Genomic DNA, 27345 nt, shown 5'->3' with positions numbered 1-27345 from the left:
TCGTGACTGAACCGGGACTAATGGGCTTGCCATGCCAGAACGAAAGCCCTGTTTTCTACTAGTGTGTGTCTGTATCCTTCGTTTGATTGTAGTGTTAATATAGGAAGTCGAATGGTTTTAGGTTCTAATACGTGCAAGCATGAGTGTGTTTCTGTGATATGTCTATATCTCCTATATGAATACGGTGCTCTACGTTACATACATGGATGCTCGAAACAAGCAAGTAGACTGCTTTTCATTTCATAATAAATCAGCAGAAACTGTAGTAGTGTACAATTTTTTTTTTATTTTTTGCGGGTGAGTAGTGTACAATTGATGCAAGCAGTGAATTGAGTATGAATTGGTTACTTATAATTTGATTATCAAAGTTTAAAAGGAATTGCTTGTGTTCGTCTATAGGTGTTAAAGGGCTGAGTGGCAGCTCTGCATGCCGTTGGTATATTGACGAGGACTTGCCAGAGATCAATTCTTTCCATGCTAGGTACTTTCTCTTTCTATGTCTTTCCCGTTGATACCTGTTTTTGTTCATATTTGGCTGATGTGTCTATTCCCGTTGAAATTGCCCGCATTGTTAGCCAAAAGTTTAGGCTTGTGGTTTCTATTTCCAACAAAAAATTTCAGCCTACAACCATGCAGATGTCCTTCCAAGTTAACAGGATTGATCATGCCTTCAAGCCTTGTATTTGGGATTTGGTGCTACTTCACATGCTTCCGAAGCGTCATCTTGTGCGATGCATTGCCTGTTCTCACATCTTCCCCTATGGTCCCACTGTGCACACCCTCATCAAAGGATGTAAATTAATATTAGGCACTCTGTTATGCTCTAGCCTGATGTATCGTCAACATGTATTCTGCCCGCTATAGAACGTCTTGTATTCCCTGTGTTATTTGCAGTTGCTTTGATAACTTTCTCTGTCCAATGTAATATTTGCATCTGCTATATATTTGAATCCCCTCACAGTAAACTATATCTATATGATGAATCTCTGCCTGTATAGCTTGCCTGTTAAAATCATAGTACAAAAGCTCTCATAAACTTCTTATAAATTTATGTATGAACATCATATTTAAATATCTATTTTCTTATGTTCTAATTAGTGTCTTAAACATTCTTACATACATGGTTTGCTCTCGCCCTTTGGGCCATTGGCGCAACGAGTCATCTAGTTTAATTAAGACTACTGTCCAACGTCGGAGTGTGATGCATGCGGCCTGAGCCGTGCCGACGTGATGCACGTTTAAATACACGTACCATCTCACTCTTGACTCCCAACTGCCGAATGTTGACACCATTCAACTTTAATTACAGATGCTACTTGCTTCCTTCACGTTGAAATATTCAGAAACTACGTTTACAAACTTTAAAATTCGTATGCACACTAAGAAACATAAGAACACTGAAAAAGTCATGTATGCACATTGAAAAGGTTCCCTGAATAGAAAAGCACCCCACGAATGAACCGTTTCAATTGCCTGCAAAAAAAAGAGAACGAGCCTTTTCAAGTTCTGTATGGATGTCCATCTATTTCTTTGCGGAATTAATGGCATGGTCTCTTCCTCGTTCAGGTTTATTATGCTAAGCTCGTATTTTGGGTCAAATTTTGATCATCTATTTGACCAAAAAACTGATTTAGTATATGCTATAAAAATATACTATTGAATTTTGTTTATGAAAGAGGATTCCAACTATATATTTATTGTGATATGTAGTTTGTATTTTATTAGTTCAATTTTATAAACAAAGTTTAACCTTAAATATGAGGGGGTCTGATAAATTCCTTAAATATGAGGGGGTCTGATAAATTCGGACCAAGGAAGCACTAATTAACCTAAGATATCTGAACAATTTTTCTCCATGAAATACTACCTCTGTCTGGGATTATTAGTCCTCATCGTAAGTTTGACCATATATTTAGCAAAATTTTAATGCATACCGACAGTTTTTTTTGTTGGATTCATATTTGAAGTAGTTTTCAATAATATTATTTTTGCTGCATATAGCTCATATTTTTTTAATTAAAATCATAATCAAAATATGATCCAAAATATGAGGAAGAAAAGTAAATCGGGACGGAGGTAATAGTATTGAGTGGCCTGCTCTCTCCAGTGGGCTACTTTTTTATGGACTCCACTGGGCTACTTGTAAGTGTTGAATGCGACTATGAATTGACCTCAGATATCTTGACAGTTTCTTTTCATGTGCAGTACGAAATATGCGCACCACAAACTTTTGAATATTTTTTAGCCTTGTAGTTATTGCCAGGTAGACAGAGGTCTAGATCTCCTGTCCATTACTCCCTTCGTTCCTAAATATAAGTCTTTTTAGAGATTTCAAATGGACTACCACATACGGATGTATATAAACATATTTTAGAGTGTAGGTTCACTCATTTTACTCCGTATGTAGTCACTTGTTAAAATCTCTAAAAAGACCTATATTTAGGAACGGAGGGAGTATTTTTCATGGAGGGTGTCAGACATGAAGCTTGCAGTTGGCCGTAACTCAAGACCTCTGACTCCAGTTGAAAATGTAGCCCTCGTCAGTTAATGACACTCAACTGTGAACCGCTGAAAAATATGACACGGAGAAATCTACATTGATATGATCAATCCTGTTTTTTTTTCTTCTTCAGATAATAAGAGAGCTTTAGTTCAACAAAAGAGCTGCTAGGACAATCAGCCAAGAATGGTTGTGCTGAGTTCATCTGAGGCATGTTTCGCACAAAGATGGGCCGACAGATTAGCTGTCACATGCTGAATAACAAAAGGAGAAAACGATGAAGCTAGCTCTCCAAATTCAAAGGGAATATAACTCTAAAAAAATTAAAAGAAATATATACTACCGCAGCAGCAAATTTCGCCAACAAATTACTGGTATTTGTTCGTTCTCAAGTACATGATATTCGAGATATGGACAGTCTCTAGGATGCAACTTTCACGTTTATTTCCCAACGTAAACATGTTGTAAAGAAGCTTTTTTGAAAGAAAAAGGAACACTTTGGGGGGCAAATAGAATAACACCATTATGAGAGTTAGACCGGACGTATTTTCCCGGTAAGAAAACGACCGGACGTATTTAAGGGCATCATCCACTTTGAAATGGACGCAGTGCTAGTAGTAGTGTACTCCAAGTAGCGACAGCGGTGTTATAAAAGACGGCCCGAGGGAGCCCTTTAAAAAAGGAAATCAAAATATATTTAAAAGCTTCAGAAAATATAATTTTTTTTCTACAACTCCGTGGAGCTCGGCCACCACATGCAGTAGCATTCTATACGTCGCTTCCAACTTTAGGGGACACGGAAAATTTAATTTGTTAGATAGCCGTTAGGTCTAATCATTACAAGAAACCACAGGGAGTTAGCGAGCATAACTAATTCAGCTAGGAAAATACTACTACTACGGAGTACTATATCTTACCAAAATTCTCTTCGGCAATTTATTTTCCTAGATAACCATCGCACATAATCACTCAAAGGAACAATGAGAGCGAGTCAAAAGCATAATTAATTATTCGGCAGAAAAAATGTGTCGCCAAAACTCTTTTGGCGGTTTGTTTTGCTACATAATCATCACATGAGAGTAAGTTGGGGAGCATAATTGGTTCTGGAAGAATATAACCCTTACCGCTGTTGAAGGCATCAACAGGGAAATGCCGTTGCGAACATTTCTTACTGGAAGCAGAGCAGGATTAATTAAGATCACCTCGACTCAGCATCCCGCACTCCAGCTGCATGCAAACCAAAACCAGACAATACAGTTTACAGCAATGCCACGGAAGCTGCATTTCTGCTGTTAAAAAGGAGTTAAATCTGCACAAATTCAGGCAGTGCAAAGAAGCAAAAAACCAACGAGTTTGCGTCTTTGCGACATAGAGCATGGCACATCTGTACAAGGGAACCAAACCTGAACATGTGCCAAGGAAGAAAAACAGGCCAGTGGAGCAGCCAACTACCCTTCAAGGTTTCCCTTGACTGTCAGCTATGTACTGCTTTCCTTTCCAGAAAAACTATCCCTTATCTTCCCTTGTACCAGATATCTGCAGATACCAGCCATGGATCATCAAACCAAGTTTGCCGTGCAGAAGATTGTCGTCTCGCTCCATTCATCGCAAGACATCTTGGAGAATATCCTGGACAGAGCTTCTGAGGAGAAAGCAGTAAGGATTTCTGACCGATCGAGGCTCGATCCCAAGGATGGACTGGGATTCCTGGAATTGGAGGCTCATCACATCCATGATCTGGCCAAGGAGGTGGAGATCAGGATCTCAGAGTGCAGGGAGAAGGAAAGGAAGGAGAAGAGCAGGATGGAGAGTATGATATCAAGCCTAAAGAAGGAGAACCAGGATATTAGGAGCATGTTGGAAGTTGCTGTAACTGAGAAGGAGGCAGCGGAGAATAGCCTTCGTGTGTTGAAGGGCGATGGCGATCAGAGAAGAAGTTCAATCCTGCAGATTGCTGAGAAGGGGTTGCAGAAGGTTGGCTTTGGCTTCATCATGGAGGTGATAAGTGGAGAATCAGAAGGAGATGAGATGAGCAGCTCCAGTGCCAGTGCAGCATCTAATGGAAGAGAAAGTAAACAAGTGGTTGACAGTCTGGTAAGTATTTCTACATCACTCCTCCGTAGCCGCCATGTTTCTGTTGTTTAGATAATAGCCCCAAGCGCCAACTACAAAATACAGTACATAGTTGTTATTTGTGAAGTAATTGTCATTTAATCCCTATTTTATGATTATGCACGCAATGCAGCTAGAAACTATTGATCTTGTTATGTTTAGAAGTTGTCCACCGAAATCGTCATGCATTGGAAAACTTGTCAGCTAATAAACTACTTCAAGCTGTTTCCTTTCAGGCTTCAATAGTTGGTAAGATACTGAAAAACCTGCATCATGAGATCAATGACCTCAGACAGGCCTTAGACGAGTCCAGGTAAACTATTAAGTCATCGACCAAAGATGTCTACGATATTTTTTTTGATAAATCACCAAAGGGCCTTCCTGAAATATGTGCTAACTGATAATATTAAACTGCTCCAACAGGTCAGACTGCGATCATTTGCAACTTCTCGCTGCTCAACAGGCTCAGAAGATAATCAAATATGAGTCGCACATACAGGATCTGAGAGAACGGGAAATTCTCCTACTTCAAAGTGTATAACAATATCTATTATTTATTTATGTACATTCTTTTATTTTCTAGCCCTGTAATTGACAAGGATCTGAAGTCTCTTTCTCATACCTAAGGTGGAAGAGCTCAATGTCAGGGTAAAGGAAGTAGAACAGGAAGCTGCACGATGGAAAGAGGCATGTGCGTTGGAGGTGGAAGCTGGAAAAGCTGCCATTAAAGAACTAAACCAGGAGGTAACCCAAGAGGAATAAGTTTGACCTAAGCTTCATTGAAATGAACCTCTTGAGGTCAAGAAATGCGCTTCTCAGACTGATAAATGACAATTAATTGAGCATAACGTCATTAGAGAATTGATATGACTATATGATGCTCCTTCAAAGTAATTAGAACAAAATTGAAAGATATAAGCATGTCCAACTTTTATTAATTCAAAAATTGCAAGTTTGAAATCCTTGAGTTTGCACTTTGCAGTAAATGCAAGAGGAAAACATCTCTAGTGCGGACGATCTCATACTCTCATTTAGTCATTCATGAGAGGAGCTCTAACGAGCTACCTTTTCAGGTGACCTTGCTCAGAGAAGAACTGCGAAGAGTAAAAGCAGATTCAGATGCTGCAAACAGCAAGATACAGCTAAAAGAGAAATTAGCTGCCAGTGCAATGGCAGCGCAAGCTGCTGCAGATGCATGCCTTAAGCTTGCTGACAGTAGATCTGCTGGGTTACAACAGAGAATAGAAGAGTTGACAAGGCAGATAGAGCAAGAAGATACACAAGCAAGAAAAGGGAGAGACAGTGCTCGAAGAAGAATAAGATACGCCTGCTGGCCATGGCAGCAACTTCAAGTCATATCAGCATCCTCTCGTGCTAGGACATGGTTTGTTGATCAGAACGGAAGATTGTTACCAAGGACAGAAGCACTACTTCAAATAAGGATCTGACTAAGTTCTCACAATTTCCCAGACTAGACATATCCCTCCCTGTTCCCCTATTTTCTCTATGTAAGCATGCACCTAAGGTTTTTGCAATAAATTCATATGGTCTTCTCACTACTCACTGAATCTAGTTTGTCTGCCTACTGCCATCTGGAGAAGTCATTCAACTTGCAGCTCTTTTGAGTGTGAATAGCCCCCCCCCCCCCCCCCCCCCTTCTAAAATAAAAATAAATGAAATGCATTAATGGAACAGTGCAGAGAAACCAGGATGTTGGGCAGCTTATGAAATGGACAAGAAAATATAACATCATGGGATACTTACAGGGTTGGCGTTGTGCGGCGCAGCAGCATGGACTCATCCGTTAATTTGAAGCCTGACACTCATACATAATGTCAAAACTCAAAACATTCAGAAACCTTGCACTGGTAGCCTTAAGAGGGCCATCTGCTAATGTACTCGTAGGGGTTCTCTAGCATCCTGTGGTCCCCAGCCACAATACTGCATCAAGAAGGTTCGGAAACTACTAACCTGTAGGAGGTGTCCACTTTGAAGGAACCATTCATCCTTCATTTCCACATGGGTTCCCCTTTTAGGAAATGAGATTGGTAGCGGAAAAACAATTTTAAGAAACACCTTACAAACTATGTTCCTTAAACAGTCATAATAACGAATACTGGATGCACCTTTAAACATTTGGTCTTGAGAAACAAGGGTTTATTTCTTTCCCCTATACAATAAGGCAACATCTAAACAAATTTTGTCAATAGAAATACAATTCTAGGATATATAAAGTAAGAGCAAGTCTGACATGAAGTTGGAATGAATGAAGCAGAAATTTCAGGGAATCAAATGGAAAATCAGGCTCTATTCAACTTCAGATGGACAACACTGGAACTGCTCAAATTGAGTTATCAATAAGCATTAAGAATATCCAGCCCAGCTATGCCCTTACATTTAACAAATACCCACTGTAGGGTGTAAGCTGGTAAAATAGAATCGCCTTGGGGTTTGTCAAAATCTGACTTGAACATCAAGCCATGTATGAATATTCAGATGGTTCCATGCATACAAACTGTCACTTGGTCTTCTTCCCTAATGGCATTGAAGTAACTGAAGGCAATTCCCTCTTTTTGCTACAAGCACTGGTTCTACCTTGAGGCTCGCCGCTATCATCATCACTCGCCTCATTCACCTCCTGAGTATTTGTTTTCTCCTCCTCTGCAGACTTCCTCTTCTGCGCATTCACCTTCCCGAGCAACCTCCTCTCCACTGGATCGGTGGGAGCTGCCCGCTTCGCGTTTGGCGCCACTCTAGCACCAAGGCCAAGCCTACAACCAAATTTATAAGCCCCATAAACCAATTACCCATTAATGCTAACAAGAAGGATAAAAAAAATGTATACCCTGAAGGCCGACCCTCAAAATCCTTATCATCCAGTTCATCCGGCTCTAGCGCACTCATTTTGTCCACCCATGTCTGGGCCTGAAAATTACATATGCAATGGGTTTAGTATGACACAATCCTATCAATCACTCATCAAATGCACTAACGAAAACCTATCTAGCATCGGGGCCATGGCCGCGGACGCTTCTCGGCGCAGCATCGGTTGCTTCGGAGACATAGCAGCTCCGTGTACAATATGCATTTGCCAGGATGTGACTAATCTTAGCGCAGAGGATTTGCATCGAACACATCTTGGACAGGAGGAAACATGAACAGAGAAGGGTAACAGGAGGAGGAGGAACCGAGGGTCGGGGGATGCGGAGCTCACCAGTTTGAGGGCCTGTTGAGCGTGACCACCTTCGGGAGCGGGGCCTTCTTCTCCGGCGGCGGATTCTTCTTCCCTGACGGCTGCTCCGCTGCCATCGCCGGCTCAGGAGCTAAGCTGGACACGAAGCGCGCCGAAAGAGGACTCGGGTCGGGAGCTACCAAGCTGCGACAGGGCGGCGGCGCGGTGCGAGCGCGAGGCGCTACAAGCGTCAGGGCGAGGAGGCGGCGGCGGCGGCTGCGGCGGCGAGCCGGCGTGGCGGCGACGAGATTCCTTCCCACGACGACCAAGACCTCCTATTCCGCGCGTATGGCGCGAGATATTGGAGCGCTAACGCGCACCCCAGCGTCAGTGGGCCGCGACCCAACTCGGATTTTTTATTTTATATACATTTAAAAGAATACAAAATTAAACAAGGAAAACCCTATGCGCCGCTCGTTGCGTCAAATTGTCGACAGAACCCACAGGCAATACCCCGCATCGCTAGCAATGGGCCGGCCCATTAAAACAGAGCTAGTCATCCGGTTTTAGGAAACCTCTAGAAGGTTCCTTGAACCGTTTTTCTTTTTTGACCGTTTTCTCTTCTTTGGGTTTTTCGTTTTTCGTTTTTTGTTCTTTTTTTTTGTTTTTTCCGTTTTTATCTTTCTTTTTTTCTCTTTTCCGTTTGTTTTTCCTTTTTTTCTGTTTCTTTCGAAAATTGTTCAGAAAGTCCAAAATTTGTTCGTGTTTCCAAAAAAGTTCCAAATTTCAAAAAATGTTCGTGTTTAAAAGATTGTTCAAAATTCAACAAATGTTTGCATTTTTCAATAGTTTTCGGGCATTTCAAAAAATGTTCTTGTTTTTACAAAATTTGTTCGGAATGTTTTTGTTCAAAAAAAATCACAATTTTTGGAAAATGTTCCTGTTTTAAAAAATTGTTCATGTTTCATTTTTTCAGAAGTTTCAAAAAGTGTTCCAGTTTAAAAAATTGTTCACAAGTTTTTAAAAAATCATGTTAGGATTTTTTTCAGGGATTTCAAAATATTTTCACCTTTCCAAATTTGTTTTGCAATTTGTAAAAATGTTCTGGTTTCAAAAAAATTGTTCAAGATTTTCAAAAAATCTTCTTCTTTTTCGAAATTTTTATAGCTTTTTTAAATTTGTTCACAAATTTGGTAAGTGTTTGCGTTTCACGGAACATTCCGTTTTTTTTAATATTGCTTCCGAAATTCCTAAACTAATTCGGATTTGCGCGGCTTGTTTGTTCTTTAAGTTTGATGCTAGCTGTTTGATCAGCTACAAACGCTATCTCAGTTGGCAGGAAGACATGCTCTATAGCAGAGCATCGCGTGTTTGAATCCCCGCCAACGCGTATATTTTTTTTAGCTACAGTGCATTCGATTTCTGTTGTTGTTGCTGTCTTCATGGGCCGGCCCAGTCGAAGTTCCCCCTGTGTGAGCGAAACGGCAACAACTCGACGCAGAGCGCGTCACATAGGAGGTCTCATTAAACAGTCCAATAATGGAAAAAACAGATACTCCCTCCGGATTCAAAATAACTGTCGCAGTTTTGAACTAAGTTAGTTCAACGTCAGTTAAAAACGGTGACACTTATTATGAATTGGAGCGAGTATTGTAGAAACAAAAAAATGTTTACGCTCATGGCTTGTATAAATCTGTATGGTATTTACAAATATGCATCCCGTATCTGCAATATGTGCATCGCGTATTCAGAATGTTCACAACGCATGTGAAAGTGTTCATCATGTATTGCAAAAATTGTTCATTACATGTATACAAATTCTTATTATGTATTTAAAAAATGTCTATCACATATTGGAAAAAATCCATATATTTGGAAAAAAGCTTTTAGAATGAAAAACGTGTCCATGAATGTGTGGTACATGCTATATATATCAAAGAGAAAAACGATGAAGCTATAGAAAAAAAAAGAACAAAAATGTGAAAAAAGAAAAGACATAAAAACGAAATGCACAAAAAAACAGGCACGAATAAAAAATTAGACATTGCTTGATCCAAAAATAAAAGGAAATAGTAAAATCAAACAAAAAAACTTAAAATGGAAAAAGAAAACTGTCTTTCCCACATTGGGTTATCCCAGACATGCGAACGGAATAGAAATTATGGGTGTACACGGCCAAATGGGCTGTTGTTTTACCTATTGGGCTACAGTTTTACACCGTGTAATACATTACGTAGTACTCCCTCTCTAAAGAAATATAAGAGCGATATTCTTTTATGAAAGAATATTTTTGTTGAAGTGATAGTGTTATATAGTGTGGGCTTAAATGCGGTGGGAAAACCAGTCATACAGGTGAGACCCCCCCCCCCCCCCCCCACCCACCCACTTTTGTGGCCTTGCAGCGTGCCAAGTGGTGCGGTCAGGCGTTGCCATGTGTCGCATGCTAGGCGCTTCTTTTAGATTTTGATCTTTTTACGTGTTTTCAGGATTTATATGGTTCATTTGGGGTTTTTTCAACTTTTGAGTTTCGCATGGTTTCCCCTAGTTTTGCAGAAAAAAAATTGTTTTTTGCGAAGCACTGTGCTTCTTGAAAAGGAGAAAAATCGCGAGAAGCACAATTGCACTTCTTGAAAAAAAATGTTCTTCCATGAGAAGTACACATATTTGCTTCCGCGAGAAGCAAAGTTATGCTTCTTCAAGAAAAGCCAGTGCTTCCACGATAAGCACATATTTGATTCTCATGGAAGCATATATTTGCTTCCATGAGAAGCACAACTGTGCTTCTCGAAAAGGAAAAACAATTATGCTTCCACGGGAGGCACATACTTGCTTCTCATGGAAGCACATATTTGCTTCTCGATGTGCTATTCAATAAAAAAATTATGCTTCTACAAGAAGCACATATTTGTTTTCGTGGCAAGCGCAGTTGTGCTTCCCGAAAAAGAGAAAAAGAAAAAACCAGGAATGGTGCTTCCCGACTCCGAATTTTTTCTTCGTTTTTTTGTTTGCCTTTTTTATTTTCACTTTTTTGGGTTGTTTCCGTATTCGTTTTATGTTTCCGGTTTTTCTCATTATCTGATTTTTCCCGGAGTTTTCGTGAAAAAAACTGTCGCAACCAATTAATATGGGATCTATTTTCGAAGATCTCGACGCGAGAAATCCAACGGTGAAAATGGTTCGAGATTTGGACGCACAGTTCAAGAGATAAAAAGTTTGAAATAAACGAATATACAAAAAAAAACTCTCAGGTTGCAACGAGTGAAGCACATGCAGTGCACCATTTGTCAATGTCTATGAAGATGAGGAAGTGACCTTTGCAAAGATAACCCTTAAGTAGGTTTTCTTTGAGACAAAGTAACCCTTAACTAATTTTTCACACAATATATATAGCAAGGCAATCGCCTACGGGCACCCGATATGAGCCACGGGCATCCTTGGTTATTTCTTAATTTTTTTCCACGTGTCCAGTTTTCAGGTTCTTGCGTTAGTCTTCCATGTTTTATTTTTTTTTCTTTTCATTTACTATTTTTTATCTTTCTTTATATTTATATTTTGTGTTTTTTTCTTTTTGTGTGCAACTGGTTGAAAAATTAAACACCCAAAAACAAATGTTACTCATCCTCTATAACACTACGCTTCCTAGTTTAAAAAAAGCTCACATTCAATTGAAGTTTCCAATTGGGATTGGGTCATACTGATTGAAGTTATGGAAATGCATTTCATGATGAATCTAATCATACCGATTTGGTATTATGAATTTATATATATTTCTCTACAAATTTAATCAAACTAAAAATGTTAGGAATTTTTAAAAGTAATACACCTTATATTTTAAAACACAGTGACTAATTATTTTTAAGAAACCCAACAACACCAACGGCTCAGCGAAGTGTGACCCTTCTAGTGATTATTGATTCTTGACAACAGATTTAAGAAATTCACTATAAGAAGTTTCATGCGGCCTCACAGAAATTAGATGTGGAGGAATCAAATGTCATGTGATCTGATTTGGAAGACATCTATTAGAGAAAATCAAACGGTAAAAATGGTTCAGGATTTGGGCGCATGGTTCAAGAGATAAGATGTTTACAATGAGTAACTCCCATATTGCAAAGAAAAAAACAATGTCTGAGAAGGTGGGAAGTGACCTTTAACCCTTAACTAATTTTTTTAGACAAAATATATGGCATGGCAATCGCCCACAGCCACCGGCACCCGATATGGGCCAAGGCCCAATAGCGGGGCAGCTTAGGCGGTTTACCCGGTTTCCTTGGGTTTTTTTCTTCGTTAAATCCACGAGCTTTCCATGTCCCAGTTGTTGCGCTTTATGTCCAGTTTTCACGTTCTTGTGTTCGCCTTTATGGTTTTATTATTACTATTTTCATTTTCTATTTTGTTCTCTTTCTTTTTATTTTTATATTTTGTGTTTTCTTTTTTGATTTTTGTGTGCAACTCATGTAAAAATTAAACACCCAAAGAAAATAACTGTTACTCATGATTATTGATTTTTGACAATGGATTTAAGAATTTCACTAGGAGAAGTCACACGTGGCCTCACATAAATTGGATGCGGACGAACCAAATGTCAAACTAAAGCTTCATCTAAACTGAAGTACAACCAAATTGGAGTGCAAGTTCATCCACAAACACACCCGGCTTTACACACCCCATGAAACGGAAGGAGGCTACCTTTGTAGCACCCGACAATAATATGACCCATAGGCATCTCCATCACGTCCGTCCTAGTCTCCTTTCTTGGATCATACACCCGCACGACGCTGTGCTCTGTCCCTGGTACAAAGAGTATGATCCTCCCGTCGTCGAGCTCCATCAATGGTTGTGCCAGAATTTCCCCTTTACAGTTACGGTTGAGAACTGAGTCGAGACACAGAGATGGCCCCCTCGACCACTCTACCCCCTCCCCCGTGTCCGTTAGGGAGAGGGAGTACATGTCGATGGTTTTGCATTGGTAGTTGTGATGGACCATGATGAGGCGGCCATTCAGCTCGGCCAGGCTGAAATGCAGGAGTTGGCCACGGTGGCCCGGGTCCTCGCTGCTCAGTGGGCCTCCACTCCTCCTTGTCGAGGTCGAACGCGGCGACATTGTCGTAGTCCGGCAGGCGGCGCCCGCTCTTGTGGGAGGGCAGGAAGTAGGCCACGCCGTTGAACCGCTATGCGCCGGGGGATCGAGTCGACGCGCATCGGAGGGCTCTGCGCTGGCCTCCAGCGCTGGCATTGTCGGCTGCTGTCGCGGCCGGCGCCGATGGTGAAGACCTCGCACGGCTGCTTGCCGCTGACGTCCGTGATGTGGAGCACCTTGTGCTCTCCGGTGGAACGCACGTGCCCGACCAAGTACAACGAGGCGCCGCAGCCAATGTCATTTTCTGGCGTCGTGGTTTCGCCGTATTGGAGGACGTTGGTGGTGGCGCCTGTGGCCGGGTCGAGCACCTGGACTGCGCCTGCGCCGCCACCAGGTCTAGGGTCCACGAAACAGAGGAGCTCGCCGCCCACGCAGAATCGACGCCTGGTTAGGGCTAGCCCGTCCATGCACCTCAGCACGGCGCCGGTGGACACGTCCACGAGGTTGACGCCGACTCGGTCGTGGCCAGGGCCGGTCCTGAGATTTTGGGGGCCCGGGGCAAGACAAAAAATTGGGGCCCCCCTAATATATATAACCAGTAATACTTTAATGCAACCAATTTTGATACTATTTTCGTTCAATACTTTCTACATATTATTCTAGAAGTTTCTTCTAGAATCCCGCTGGCCATCCGGAACCTAGTAGTAAGGCCATGATTCGTGTCAAGAGATCAGTCATTCTTCTGTAGGCGAAACATGTTAGACATCCGTTTATCTTGAGAAACATTCGAATAACTAGGCTACAGAACGACTAAGCAAGTCAAGGAGAACAATATATATAAGATCTTGTCTCTTAAAATAAAGTCCTGCGTGGCTGCGTCCATGTACTCGAGCTGCCGGTGGCCAGCGACTTTTGATCTAAAATTCGGGACCAGGGAACAGAGAATAGGGCAGTGGATTAGGGATGCGATCTCACGTCGCAAGAGTTACGCCGTGATTGCGTGCGTACATCAATGTGGGCCTAGTTTTGTTTACTTGAGCTAATTCGTTTCGGGAGAAGAAAGTAATGAATTCCTGATTGCGTACTTGCGCCTAGGCTGCTACCTCTTTCCTTTGTTTGAGCTAATTTCATTTCAGGAAATGATATGGGCCTATGGGCTATATTCGTACCACATCTGGGAGGGGGCCCCTGGATTTCGGGGGCCCGGGGCAGCCGCCCCCCCTGCCCCCCCATCCGGGCCGGGCCTGGTCGTGGCCAGGGTAGTGGACGGCGACGGCGAAGATGGAGTCCGCGCGGGAGCGGGACGCGTGTGCGGCGACGAAGAGCGGGTTGGAGAGCATGGACCGCCACGACCGGCAGACCGTGCGTAGGCGGCCGAGAGACTTTGACGGCAGCCGCAGAAACACCTCCCGCAGCTCGTCCACGGGGAGGAAGTCGCCGTTGTTGGCGCCGTCGTCGGCCGGAGCGGCGGGGCTCCGGGACAGGAAACATATTAGGCTAACCTACACGAGTATTATTTCCAATCCTATTAGGCAATGGCTATCAAACAAGGAAACACGGACACAGGCTTAATTTCACAGACGGTTCGGTGGAGACATGAACCGAGTCGGACACGATCAGGGCCAATCGGACTCCGGTTGGAATCGGTGTCGACTCGGAGCTCCGGCGCAAACTTCACATATTAATTTTGTCTCAAGTAAGTAAAAGCACATGGAAAGTTTATAAAAAGATTATTAACATTCACAATACAAAATCAATATCTAGATCCATCATGAAATATACTTTTATATTACACTCTCTCCGTCCTAAAATGTAAGACCATTTTTTACACTATGTAGTGTTAAAAATGGTTTTATATTTTAGGATGGAGGAAGTATTTGTCTAATATTGATAATATTCAATACAAATTTGATCAAACCTTATGAAGTTTGATTTCAGACAAACCATATACACAAAGTAAAAAAGAAACGAAAACACCAAAATCTGATGCCAGATTTTTAAGCATGAAAAATCCAACGTTTTTAGGGAAATTTATATTGTCGCCATGATGGCAATTTAGTTTGCAAGCACGGTTTTTCTTGCCAAAAAAAAAGATATGAACTGAGACGGATTTGCCATGCTAGCCAACTAAACTTGTTATTGTTCAAGAACATAATTTGCCATGAAAAACGTTCGATTTGCCATGGTAAAAAAATCCGACGTCAGATTTGTACCGGAGTCCAACAAAACAGGGAGTACTACACTGAAACATTTTGGAGGCAACTACTTGAGTACTATTTTTTTTCATGGTTGTCCCAAGGATATGAGCTAGCATATCAGCTCGACCTAATATAAAATTAGTAAGTGCCTTAGTTTTTGCCTTTTTGGCCTCCACAACATGCTATTGCCACTTCAAGTTAAAACACTCATGATGTCTAAAAGGAAGCATATGAGGGAAGGAGACAATGCAACCTAACATGGTTGTGGCAGTCATTCTAGGTCCACATCATGCGGGTTCATGTGGAGGTTACAGTTGAGCCATGGGGTAGCGATTGACCGATTGACAACATCATGAGAAGTGGTACGGTCAAACTTGTCCGCCGCGATAGCGGGAGCGTGCTTATGGAGTATACAACATGAACGCATGGGGTAGACAGAAAATAAACAATCGATAGAGCTTTGTAATCTGTCACCATGAGATACAAGCGCTCCCCATGGGTCATGGCACAAGTTGGTGATGTGATAATGTTACCAACATCTCTAGTAAAGCACGATTCAAAAAGTGCTACACATAAAGCACCCATAGTTACGAAGGGATATCCCATGCTAGTCGTGACGTTCATTGCATGAACAATCATCAGAGATGACAAACATACAATACTGAGTGCAATGTTAGCTTCCATATAAACTATGCTTAAATGAAAAACAATAAGGAATGAAACCACCAGTCATTTGAAGTGGTTGGAGAATGAGATAACTTTCTCACTCATGTTGATGTAGTCAAAGTTGAGCGTTCTGGAGTGACCTGTTTAGACATTAGTTTCTCCGGGCTATGAGTAGTGTTGATGGTGGTACACAAACATATAACTTTTCTACAAACCCTATGTATAAATGCAAGATGCTATGATGATGAGAAAGAATAGGAAGAATAGCTCTTGCCATTGGGAGCTCCCAAGTAAAATTTTGGAGCCATCAACCATGGAAAGAATGTGCTCTCAAAGAGGAAGAAAATGAGAAAACTGATGTTGATATCAATAACTAGGAAAAAACAAGTTTTTTTTTGCGCCAAGAGGAAAAAGGGACTTAATGGAGGCTTGAAAATATAGGACATCATAGATGGGAAAATAAACTTAATGATGGCATACAAACATAAGAAATGAGAAACTTCATTTGATGGTGTAGACCAGTGGCGAATCTAGAAAATAATGGAGGGGGGGCTGGGCTGCCTGGGTCATGCAAATATGTGTTGGATTGGGCCTGCAAGTAGCTGGGCTGGGCCTTAAAACTAGTAGTAAATGCAAATTTTACAGCAATGGAGGGGGGGGGGGGGGGGGCTTGAGCCTATTAAAGCCCCCCTAGTAGATTCGCCCCTGTGTAGACAATATATAACATATGTTCTTTATGTAAGTGGATTGATCTCTTTTCTATAGACCCTATGTATCAATGCAGGATGTCATGATGAAGAGATAATAGATCATGCTTGCCATTAGGACCTCCCAAGGAAAACTGTTGGAGCCATCAAACTTGGAAACATCCGCTCTCAAATAGGAAGAGCACGAGAAAATCGACGATGACAACAATAACTAGGAAAAAAGGAGACTTAATGGTGGCATGAAAATATAGGACATAATAGATGGGAAAAAAATAAACCTAATGATGGCATCACACATGACAAAATAGATAAGGAAAATATAATGGTGAGAACATCACTCTCAAAGAAGAAGAGAATGAGAAAAGAGAGATTGTGAGGCATCATGAAACGATGTAGAAAAAGAAATTGAATGGTGTCATGATGAAATAGATAGGAAAAATAATATAAGGGCGCTATGAAAAAACTTGACTGTGGCCTAAAAATACATGGCAAAATACATAAAAAAGATTAGAAGATATATGGAAATGCGGGGGATCGAACCCTGTGCCTCCCGCATGCAAAGCGGGCACTCTGCCATTTGAGCTACATCCCCGTTTTGTTTATATTGCTTAACACTTGCTTCTGGAAGGCAAGCCTAATCACGATGGGACAATCTGTGATTTCGGATGGCGAGCCCACTTGTATAGGCCTGTTTGTCCGTGGCAGGTTCAGCAACATATTAGTCCCACCTCGGTCCGAGGGAGCGAGCGCATGGATGCGAGGTCTTTAAGATGGGACGGGGTGCGTCCTGTAGAAAGCATGATCCTTCAGGCAGCAAAGGGAAATGAGGAGTGGTATAGGCTCGCTTAATTATGCGAGAGGGGTGCCCGCCCCGATAAGCCTGTTACGACACTAGGGTATCCCTGTGATTTACCATCTGATCCTGAATGCACAATTCTTTTTTTATTTTGAACTTCTTTCCTTTGTTTTTTTATCTGCTTTTCTTGGTTTTGTTTTGGGGAAAAGCTTAGGAACAGTCGGCTGATCCAGCGCGTGTCGTTCCGCTTCCTCCCTCCTCCTGCAGCAAGTCCATGGAGCACTCCTGGGCGCGCGTGTTTAAAAATGTTTTGTAAAATGTTCACTATGTTTTAAAAAAATGTTCAATGTGTAGTTGACAAGTGTTTAACATGTATCTAAAAAATGTTTGACCTGTATAAAAAATGGTCAATGTGTGTTCAATAAAAAGCCGCATGTATTTGAGAAAAAAAAGAAAAAAACATAAGAAAAAACAAAGAAGATGATACCTGAACTCCTTCCTTTCTCATTTTAGTCCTTGCTTTTTTCATCTTCCATAAGGTCCTTCAGTCTTTTGATTACAGTAGAGGTCGCGAGATAGCAGAGGGTACCACCCTAATTTAGTGAATTCACAGCTTTATCAAGGTCGGAGAAAGGGGATAGAGATAACCAAAGAAAAGAAGAATAAAACTAGGTGGAACTTCCCAAAACAAGCCAAAACTGGGCGGAAGATTCCGCGAACCGGTCTTTAGAAGCTTCCCAAAACTGCTTATTGGATCAGACCACTTGATTGACCTTGTTGGAGAAGCTATTGTGCATCTCGCACTAAGCGAGATATAGCACTGGCGAAAGAAGATCTCTTTCAAAATGGGCTTTCCATGACCCGATCGACACCATGGGCCATCAAATAGGATTTGTCGGTTCCTCCTCGCTAGCATGTTGTCCCGGCACTGGTGCCATGTCGTCCTGACTCTTGTCACATATGATGATTTGTTGTCCGTACATGTTATACTCTTCTACTATCAACCGGGGTTGCGACTCCGACATGACGATGTTGGAAATATGCCCTAGAGGCAATAATAAAATGGTTGTTATTATATTTCCTTGTTCATGATAATTGTCTATTGTTCATGCTATAATTGTGTTATCCGGAAATCGTAATACATGTGTGAATACATAGACCACAACATGTCCCTAGTGAGCCTCTAGTTGACTAGCTCGTTGATCAACAGATACTCATGGTTTCCTGACTATGGACATTGGATGTCATTGATAACGGGATCATATCATTAGGAGAATGATGTGATGGACAAGACCCAATCCTAAGCATAGCACAAGATCGTGTAGTTCGTTTGCTAGAGCTTTTCCAAATGTCAAGTATCATTTTCTTAGACCATGAGATTGTGCAACTCCCGGATACCATAGGAGTGCTTTGGGTGTGCCAAACGTCACAACGTAACTGGGTGGCTATAAAGGTGCACTACGAGTATCTCCGAAAGTGTCTGTTGGGTTGGCACGAATCGAGACTGGGATTTGTCACTCCGTATGACGGAGAGGTATCTCTGGGCCCACTCGGTAATGCATCATCATAATGAGCTCAATGTGACCAAGTGTTTGGTCACGGGATCATGCATTACGGTACGAGTAAAGTGACTTGCCGGTAACGAGATTGAACAAGGTATTGGGATACCGACGATCGAATCTCGGGCAAGTAACGTACCGATTGACAAAGGGAATTGTATACGGGATTGATTGAATCCTCGACATCGTGGTTCATCCGATGAGATCATTGTGGAACATGTGGGAGCCAACATGGGTATCCAGATCCCGCTGTTGGTTATTGACCGGAGAGTCTTCTCGGTCATGTCTGCATGTCTCCCGAACCCGTAGGGTCCACTTAAGGTTCGGTGACGCTAGGGTTGTAGAGATACTAGTATGCGGTAACCCGAAAGTTGTTCGGAGTTCCGGATGAGATCCCGGACGTCACGAGGAGTTCCGGAATGGTCCGGAGGTGAAGAATTATATATAGGAAGTCTTATTTTGGTCGGCGGAAAAGTTTCGCGCATTATCGGTATTGTACCGGGAGTGCCGAAAGGGGTCCGGGGGTCCACCAAGGGGGTCCACCAGCCCCGGGGGGCCACATGGGCTGTAGGGGTGTGCGCCTTGGCCTATATGGGCCAAGGGCACCAGCCCCAAGAGGCCCATGCGCCAAGAGATAAGGGAAAGGGAGAGTCCTAAAGGGGGTAGGCACCTCCGAGGTGCCTTGGGGAGGATGGACTCCTCCCTGGCCGCACCCTTCCTTGGAGGAAGGGCCAAGGCTGCGCCCCCCTCTCCCTTGGCCCTATATATAGTGGGGGGGAGGGAGGGCAGCAATATCCAAGCCCTGGCGCCTCCCTCTCCCTCCCGTGACACATCTCCCTCCTCCCGCAGCGCTTGGCGAAGCCCTGTTGGAATCCCGCTACTTCCACCACCACGCCGTCGTGCTGCTGGATCTCCATCAACCTCTCCTCCCCCCTTGCCGGATCAAGAAGGAGGAGACGTCGCTGCTCCGTACGTGTGTTGAACGCGGAGGTGCCATCCGTTCGGCGCTAGGATCATCGGTGATTTGGATCACGACGAGTACGACTCCATCAACCCCGTTCTCTTGAACGCTTCCGCTCGCGATCTACAAGGGTATGTAGATGCACTCCTTCCCTCTCGTTGCTAGTAAACTCCATAGATTGATCTTGGTGATGCGTAGAAAATTTTGAATTTCTGCTACGTTCCCCAACAGTGGCATCATGAGCTAGGTCTATGCGTAGTTTCTATGCACGAGTAGAACACAAAGTAGTTGTGGGCGTCGATTTTGTCAATTTACTTGCCGTTACTAGTCTTATCTTGATTCGGTGGCATCGTGGGATGAAGCGGCCCGGACCGACCTTACACGTACTCTTAAGTGAGTCAGGTTCCACCGACTGACATGCACTAGTTGCATAAGGTGGCTAGCGGGTGTCTGTCTCTCCCACTTTAGTCGGATCGGATTCGATGAAAAGGGTCCTTATGAAGGGTAAATAGAAATTGGCATATCACGTTGTGGCTTTTGTGTAGGTAAGAAACGTTCTTGCTAGAATCCCATAGCAGCCACGTAAAACATGCAACAACAATTAGAGGACGTCTAACTTGTTTTTGCAGGGTATGCTATGTGATGTGATATGGCCAAAAGGATGTGATGAATGATATATGTGATGTATGAGATTGATCATGTTCTTGTAATAGGAATCACGACTTGCATGTCGATGAGTATGACAACCGGCAGGAGCCATAGGAGTTGTCTTAATTTATTGTATGACCTGCGTGTCAATGAAAACGCCATGTAATTACTTTACTTTATTGCTAACCGTTAGCCATAGTAGTAGAAGTAATAGTTGGCGAGACAACTTCATGAAGACACGATGATGGAGATCATGATGATGGAGATCATGGTGTCATGCCGGTGACGAAGGTGATCATGCCGCGCCTCGAAGATGGAGATCTAAGGCGCAAGATGATATTGGCCATATCACGTCACTTTATGATTTGCATGTGATGTTTGTCATGTTTACAACTTATTTTCTTAGAACGACGGTAGCATAAATAAGATGATCCCTCACTAAAATTTCAAGAGAAGTGTTCCCCCTAACTGTGCACCGTTGCGAAGGTTCGTTGTTTCGAAGCACCACGTGATGATCGGGTGTGATAGATTCTAACGTTCGAATACAACGGGTGTTGACGAGCCTAGCATGTACAGACATGGCCTCGGAACACATGCGAAACACTTAGGTTGACTTGACGAGCCTAGCATGTACAGACATGGCCTCGGAACACAAGAGACCGAAAGGTCGAACATGAGTCGTATAGTAGATACGATCAGCATGGAGATGTTCACCGATGATGACTAGTCCGTCTCACGTGATGATCAGACACGGCCTAGTTTGACTTGGATCATGTATCACTTAGATGACTAGAGGGATGTCTATCTGAGTGGGAGTTCATTAAATAATCAGATGAACTTAATTATCATGAACATAGTCAAAAGGTCTTTACAAATTATGTCATAGCTTACGCTTTAGTTCTACTGTTTAAGATATGTTCCTAGAGAAAATTTAGTTCAAAGTTAATAGTAGCAATTATGCGGACTGGGTCCGTAAACTGAGGATTGTCCTCATTGCTGCACAGAAGGCTTATGTCCTTAATGCACCGCTCGGTGTGCTGAACCTCAGCGTCGTCTGTAGATGTTGCGAAACATCTGACATACACGTTTTGATGACTACGTGATAGTCCAGTGCGTAATGCTAACGGTTTAGAATTGTGGCACCGAAGACGTTTTTGAAACGTCGCAGAACATATGAGATGTTCCGAAGACTGAAATTGGGATTTCAGACTAGTGCCCACGTCAAGAGGTATGAGACCTCTGACAAGTTTCTTAAGCCTACAAACTAAGGGAGAAAAGCTCAATCGTTGAGCATGTGCTCAGATTGTCTGAGTACTACAATCACTTGAATCGAGTGGGAGTTAATCTTCCAGATGAGATAGTGATGGTTCTCCATAGTCACTGCCACCAAGCTATTAGAGCTTCGTGATGAACTATAACCTATCAGGGATAGATATGATGATCCTTGAGCTATTCGCGATGTTTGACACCGCGAAGGTAGAAATCAAATAGGAGCATCAATTGTTGATGGTTAGTAAAACCACTAGTTTCAAGAAGGGCAGGGGCAAAAGGGATACCTCATGAAACAGCAAATCATTTGCTGCTCTAGTGAAGAATCCTAAGATTAAACCCAAACCCGAGACTAAGTGCTTCTGTAATGAGGGGAACAGTCACTGAAGCAGAACTATCCTAGATACTTGGTAGATGAGAAGGCAGACAGGGTCGACAGAAGTATATTGGATATACATTATATGAATGTGTACTTTACTAGTACTCCTAGCAGCACCAGGGTATTAGATACCGGTTCGGTTGCTAAGTGTTAGTAACTCGAAATAAAAGCTGCGGAATAAACGGAGACTAGCTAAAGGTGAGATGACGATATGTATTGGAAGTGTTTCCAAGGTTGATGTGATCAAGCATCGCATGCTCCCTCTACCATCGAGATTGGTGTTAAACCTAAATAATTGTTATTTGGTGGTTTGGCAAGAAACCCAAGTTGTCGTTTCTTAAAGTTTGGGGTTGCGATGCTTATGTGAAAAGGTTTCATCCTGATAAGCTCAAACCCAAATCGGAGAAATGTGTCTTCATAGGATACCCAAAGGAGACAGTTGGGTACACCTTCTATCACAGATCCGAAGGCAAGACATTCGTTGCTAAGAATGGATCCTTTCTAGAGAAGGAGTTTCTCTCGAAAGAAGTGAGTGGGAGGAAAGTAGAACTTGATGAGGTAACTATACCTGCTCCCTTATTGGAAAGTAGTTCATCACAGAAACCAGTTTCTGAGACACCTACACCAATTAGTGAAGAAGTTAATGATGATGATCATGAAACTTCAGATCAAGTTATTACTGAACCTCGTAGATCAACCAGAGTAAGATCCGCACCAGTGTGGTACGGTAATCCTGTTCTGGAAGTTATGTTACTAGACCATGACGAACCTACGAACTATGAAGAAGCGATGGATAGCCCAGATTCCGCAAAATGGCTTGAGGCCATGAAATCTGAGATGAGATCCATGTATGAGAATAAAGTATGGACTTTGATTGACTTGCCAAATGATCGGCGAGCCATTGAGATTAAATGGATCTTCAAGAGGAAGACGGACGCTGATAGTAGTGTTACTATCTACAAAGCTAGAATTGTTGCAAAAGGTTTTCGACAAGTTTAAGGTGTTGACTACGATGAGAGTTTCTCACTCGTATCTATGCTTAACTCTGTCCGAATCATGTTAGCAATTGCCGCATTTTATGAAATCTGGCAAATGGATAAACAAAACTGCATTCCTTAATGGATTTATTAAAAAAGAGTTGTATATGATGCAACCAGAAGGTTTTGTCAATCCTAAAGGTGCTAACAAAATATGCAAGCTCCAGCGATCCATCTATGGACTGGTGCAAGCATCTCGGAGTTGGAATATACACTTTGATAAGTTGATCAAAGGATATAGTTTTATACAGACTTGCGGTGAAGCCTGTATTTACAAGAAAGTGAGTGGGAGCACTACAGCATTTCTGATAAGTATATGTGAATGACATATTGTTGATCGGAAATAATGTAGAATTATTCTGCAAAGCATAAAGGAGTGTTTGAAAGAAGTTTTTCAAAGAAAGACCTCGGTGAAGCTGCTTACATATTGAGCATCAAGATCTATAGAGATAGATCAAAACGCTTGATAAGTTTTTTCAATGAGTACATACCTTAACAAGATTTTGAAGTAGTTCAAAATAGAACAGTCAAAGAAAGAGTTTCTTGCCTGTGTTACAAGGTGTGAAATTGAGTAAGACTCAAAACCCGACCACGGCAGAAGATAGAAAAAGAATGAAAGTCATTCCCTATGCCTCGGCCATAGGTTCTATAAATTATGCCATGCTGTGTACCAGATCTATTGTATACCCTACACTGATTTTGGCAAGGGAGTACAATAGTGATCTAGGAGTAGATCACTGGACAGCGGTCAAAATTATCCTTACTGGAATAAGGATATGTTTCTCGATTATGGAAGTGACAAAAGGCTCGTCGTAAAAGGTTACGTCGATGCAAGTTTTGACACTAATCTAGATGACTCTAAGTCTCGGTCTAGATACATATTGAAAGTGGGAGCAATTAGCTAGAGTAGCTCCATGCAGAGCATTGTAGACATAGAAATTTGCAAAATACTTACGGATCTGAATGTGACAGACCCGTTGACTAAAATTATCTCACAAGCAAAACATGATCACACCTTAGTACTCTTTGGGTGTTAATCACATAGCGATGTGAACTAGATTACTGACTCTAGTAAACCCTTTGGGTGATGGTCACATGACGATGTGAACCATGGGTGTTAATCACATGGTGATGTGAACTATTCATGTTAAATCACATGGCGATGTGAACTAGATTATTGACTCTAGTGCAAGTGGGAGACTGAAGGAAATATGCCCTAGAGGCAATAATAAAGTTATTATTTATTTCCTTATATCATGATAAATGTTTATTATTCATGCTAGAATTGTATTAACCGGAAACATAATACATGTGTGAATACATAGACAAACAGAGTGTCACTAGTATGCCTCTACTTGACTAGCTCGTTAATCAAAGATGGTTATGTTTCCTAGCCATAGACATGAGTTGTCATTTGATTAACGGGATCACCTCATTAGGAGAATGACGTGATTGAATTGACCCATTCCGTTAGCTTAGCACTTGATCGTTTAGTATGTTGCTATTGCTTTCTTCATGACTTATACATGTTCCTATGACTATGAGATTATGCAACTCCCGTTTACCGGAGGAACACTTTGTGTGCTACCAAACGTCACAACGTAAATGGGTGATTATAAAGGTGCTCTACAGGTGTCTCCAAAGGTACTTGTTGGGTTGGCGTATTTCGAGATTAGGATTTGTCACTCCAATTGTCGGAGAGGTATCTCTGGGCCCACTCGGTAATGCACATCACTATAAGCCTTGCAAGCATTGTGACTAATGAGTTAGTTGCGGGATGATGTGTTACGGAACGAGTAAAGAGACTTGCTGGTAACGAGATTGAACTAGGTATCGAGATACCGACGATCAAATCTCGGGCAAGTAACATACCGGTGACAAAGGGAACAACGTATGTTGTTATGCGGTCTGACCGATAAAGATCTTCGTAGAATATGTGGGAGCCAATATGGGCATCCAGGTCCCGCTATTGGTTATTGACCGGAGACGTGTCTCGGTCATGTCTACATAGTTCTCGAACCCGTAGGGTCCGCACGCTTAACGTTACGATGACAGTTTTATTGAGTTTTGATGTATCAAAGGAGTTCGGAGTCCCGGATGAGATCGGGGATATGACGAGGAGTCTCGAAATGGTCGAGACGTAAAAATCGATATATTGGATGACTATATTCGGACTTCGGAAAGGTTCCGAGTGATTCGGGATTTTTCGGAGTACTGGAGAGTTACGGGAATTCGTATTGGGCCTTAATGGGCCATACGGGAAAGGAGAGAAAGGCCTCAAAAGGTGGCCGCACCCCTCCCCATGGTCTGGTCCGAATTGGACTAGGGAAGGGGGGCGCACCCTTCCTTCTTTCTCCTTCCCCCTTCCCTTCTCCTACTCCCACAAGGAAAGGAGGAGTCCTACTCCCGGTGGCGCGCCTCTCCCCTTGGCCGGCTGCCTCCCCCTTGCTCCTTTATATACGGGGGCAGGGGGGCACCCCAGAGACACAACAATTGATCCTTGAGATCTTTTAGCCGTGTGCGGTGCCCCCCTCCACCAAATTACACCTCGATAATATCGTTGCGGAGCTTAGGCGAAGCCCTGCGTTGGTAGAACATCATCATTGTCACCACGCCGTCGTGCTGACGAAACTCTCCCTCAACACTCGGCTGGATCGGAGTTCGAGGGACGTCATCGAGCTGAACGTGTGTAGAACTCGGAGGTGCCATACGTTCGGTACTTGATCGGTCGGATCGTGAAGACGTACGACTACATCAACCGCGTTGTGATAACGCTTCCGCTGTCGGTCTACGAGGGTACGTGGACAACACTCTCCCCTCTCGTTGCTATGCATCACCATGATCTTGCGTGTGCGTAGGAATTTTTTTGAAATTACTACGTTCCCCAACAATGATAGTACCACATACTTGTGGCACTGCCATTTGAGTCATATTGGTATAGAACGCATGAAGAAGCTCCATCTAGATGGATCTTTGGACTCACTCGTTTTTGAAAAGATTGAGACATGCGAACCATGTCTATTGGTATGAAGAAACTCCATGCAGATGGATCGTTTGGACTCACTTGATTTTGAATCACTTGAGACATGCAAATCATACCACATGGGCAAGATGACTGAAAGGCCTCATTTTCAGTAAGATGGAACAAGAGAGCAACTTGTTGGAAGTAATACATTTTGATGTATGCAGTCCAATGAGTGCTGAGGCATGCAGTGGATATCGTTATGTTCTTACTTCACAGATGATTTGAGTAGATGCTGAGTGTATTTACTTGATGAAACACAAGTCTGAATTATTGAAAGGTTCAAGTAATTTCAGAGTGAAGTTGAAGATCGTCGTGACAAGAGGATAAAATGTCTGTGATATGATCATAGAGATGAGTATCTGAGTTACGAGTTTGGCACACAATTAAGACATTGTGGAAAGTGTTTCACAATTAATACCGCCTGGAACACCACAGTGTGATGGTGTGTCCGAACATCATTGGATATGGTGCATACCATGATGTCTCTTATCGAATTACCACTATCGTTTATGGGTTAGGCATTAGAGATAACCGCATTCACTTTAAAAGGGGCACCACGCAATTCCGTTGAGATGACTCCGTTTAGAGAAACCTAAGTTGTTGTTTCTTAGAAGTTTGGGGCTGCGATGCTTATGTGAAAAAGTTTCAGGCTGATAAGCTCGAACCCAAAGCGGATAAATGCATCTTCATAAGAATACCCAAAACAGTTGGGTATACCTCCTATTTCAGATCTGGAAGCAAAAGTAATTGCTTCTAGAAACGAGTCCTTTCTCGAGGAAAAGTTTCTCTCGAAAGAATTGAGTGGGAGGATGGTGGAGACTTGATATCGGATCAAGTCACTACCAAACCTCGTAGGACGACGAGGATGCGTACTACTTCAGAGTGGTACGTGATCCTGTCTTAGATATCATGTTGTTAGACAATACTAAACCTACGAGCTATGGAGAAGCGATGGTGGGCCCATATTCCGACAAATGGTTAGAAGCCATGAAATCCGAGATAGGATCCATGTATCAGAACAAAGCATGGACTTTGGTGAACTTGCCCGATGATCGGCAAGCCATTGAGATAAATGGATCTTTAAGAAGAAGACGGATGTGGACGGTAATGTTACCGTCTATGAAGCTCGACTTGTGGCAAAGAGTATTTTCACAAGTTCAAGGAGTTGACTACGATGAGATTTTCTCATCCGTAGCGATGCTTAAGTCCGTCGGAATCATGTTAGCATTAGCTGCA

General features: G+C 42.5%; 1 protein-coding gene, 1 non-coding gene and 1 pseudogene across 2 annotated transcripts; 2 read left to right on the top strand and 1 right to left on the bottom strand.

The window, feature by feature from the left end:
* Positions 1-3963: 3963 nt before the first annotated feature.
* On the top strand, positions 3964-6171 carry LOC109769997 (uncharacterized protein At3g49055). The gene is made up of 5 exons (XM_020328701.4): positions 3964-4594; positions 4849-4925; positions 5036-5147; positions 5240-5356; positions 5686-6171. Exons 1-5 carry the CDS (start codon positions 4052-4054, stop codon positions 6058-6060), a joined length of 1224 nt encoding a protein of 407 aa, XP_020184290.1. The 5' UTR covers positions 3964-4051; the 3' UTR covers positions 6061-6171.
* A 779-nt stretch (positions 6172-6950) lies between these two features.
* LOC109769998 (uncharacterized) lies at positions 6951-8152 on the bottom strand (annotated as a pseudogene).
* Positions 8153-17253: 9101 nt separating this feature from the next.
* Positions 17254-17359, top strand: LOC120962203 (small nucleolar RNA Z279/snoR105/snoR108). The gene has a single exon (XR_005753046.1). It is a non-coding gene; the product is annotated as a small nucleolar RNA Z279/snoR105/snoR108 (small nucleolar RNA).
* The last annotated feature ends 9986 nt before the right edge of the window (positions 17360-27345 follow it).

This window comes from Aegilops tauschii, chromosome 3 (assembly GCF_002575655.3).
Source record: "Aegilops tauschii subsp. strangulata cultivar AL8/78 chromosome 3, Aet v6.0, whole genome shotgun sequence".
NCBI classification, from domain to species: domain Eukaryota; kingdom Viridiplantae; phylum Streptophyta; class Magnoliopsida; order Poales; family Poaceae; genus Aegilops; species Aegilops tauschii.
The sequence above is the reverse complement of the archived record's forward strand: the minus strand, read 5'-3'. Positions and strand labels throughout refer to the sequence as shown.

Bases quoted from the DNA above. Each gene is read 5' to 3' on its own strand.
- LOC109769997 (XM_020328701.4), top strand. From the start codon at position 4,052: ATGGATCATCAAACCAAGTTTGCCGTGCAGAAGATTGTCGTCTCGCTC. The intron at 4,595-4,848 runs GTAAGTATTTCT...GTTTCCTTTCAG, and splicing joins AACAAGTGGTTGACAGTCTG to GCTTCAATAGTTGGTAAGAT. The intron at 4,926-5,035 runs GTAAACTATTAA...CTGCTCCAACAG, and splicing joins CAGGCCTTAGACGAGTCCAG to GTCAGACTGCGATCATTTGC.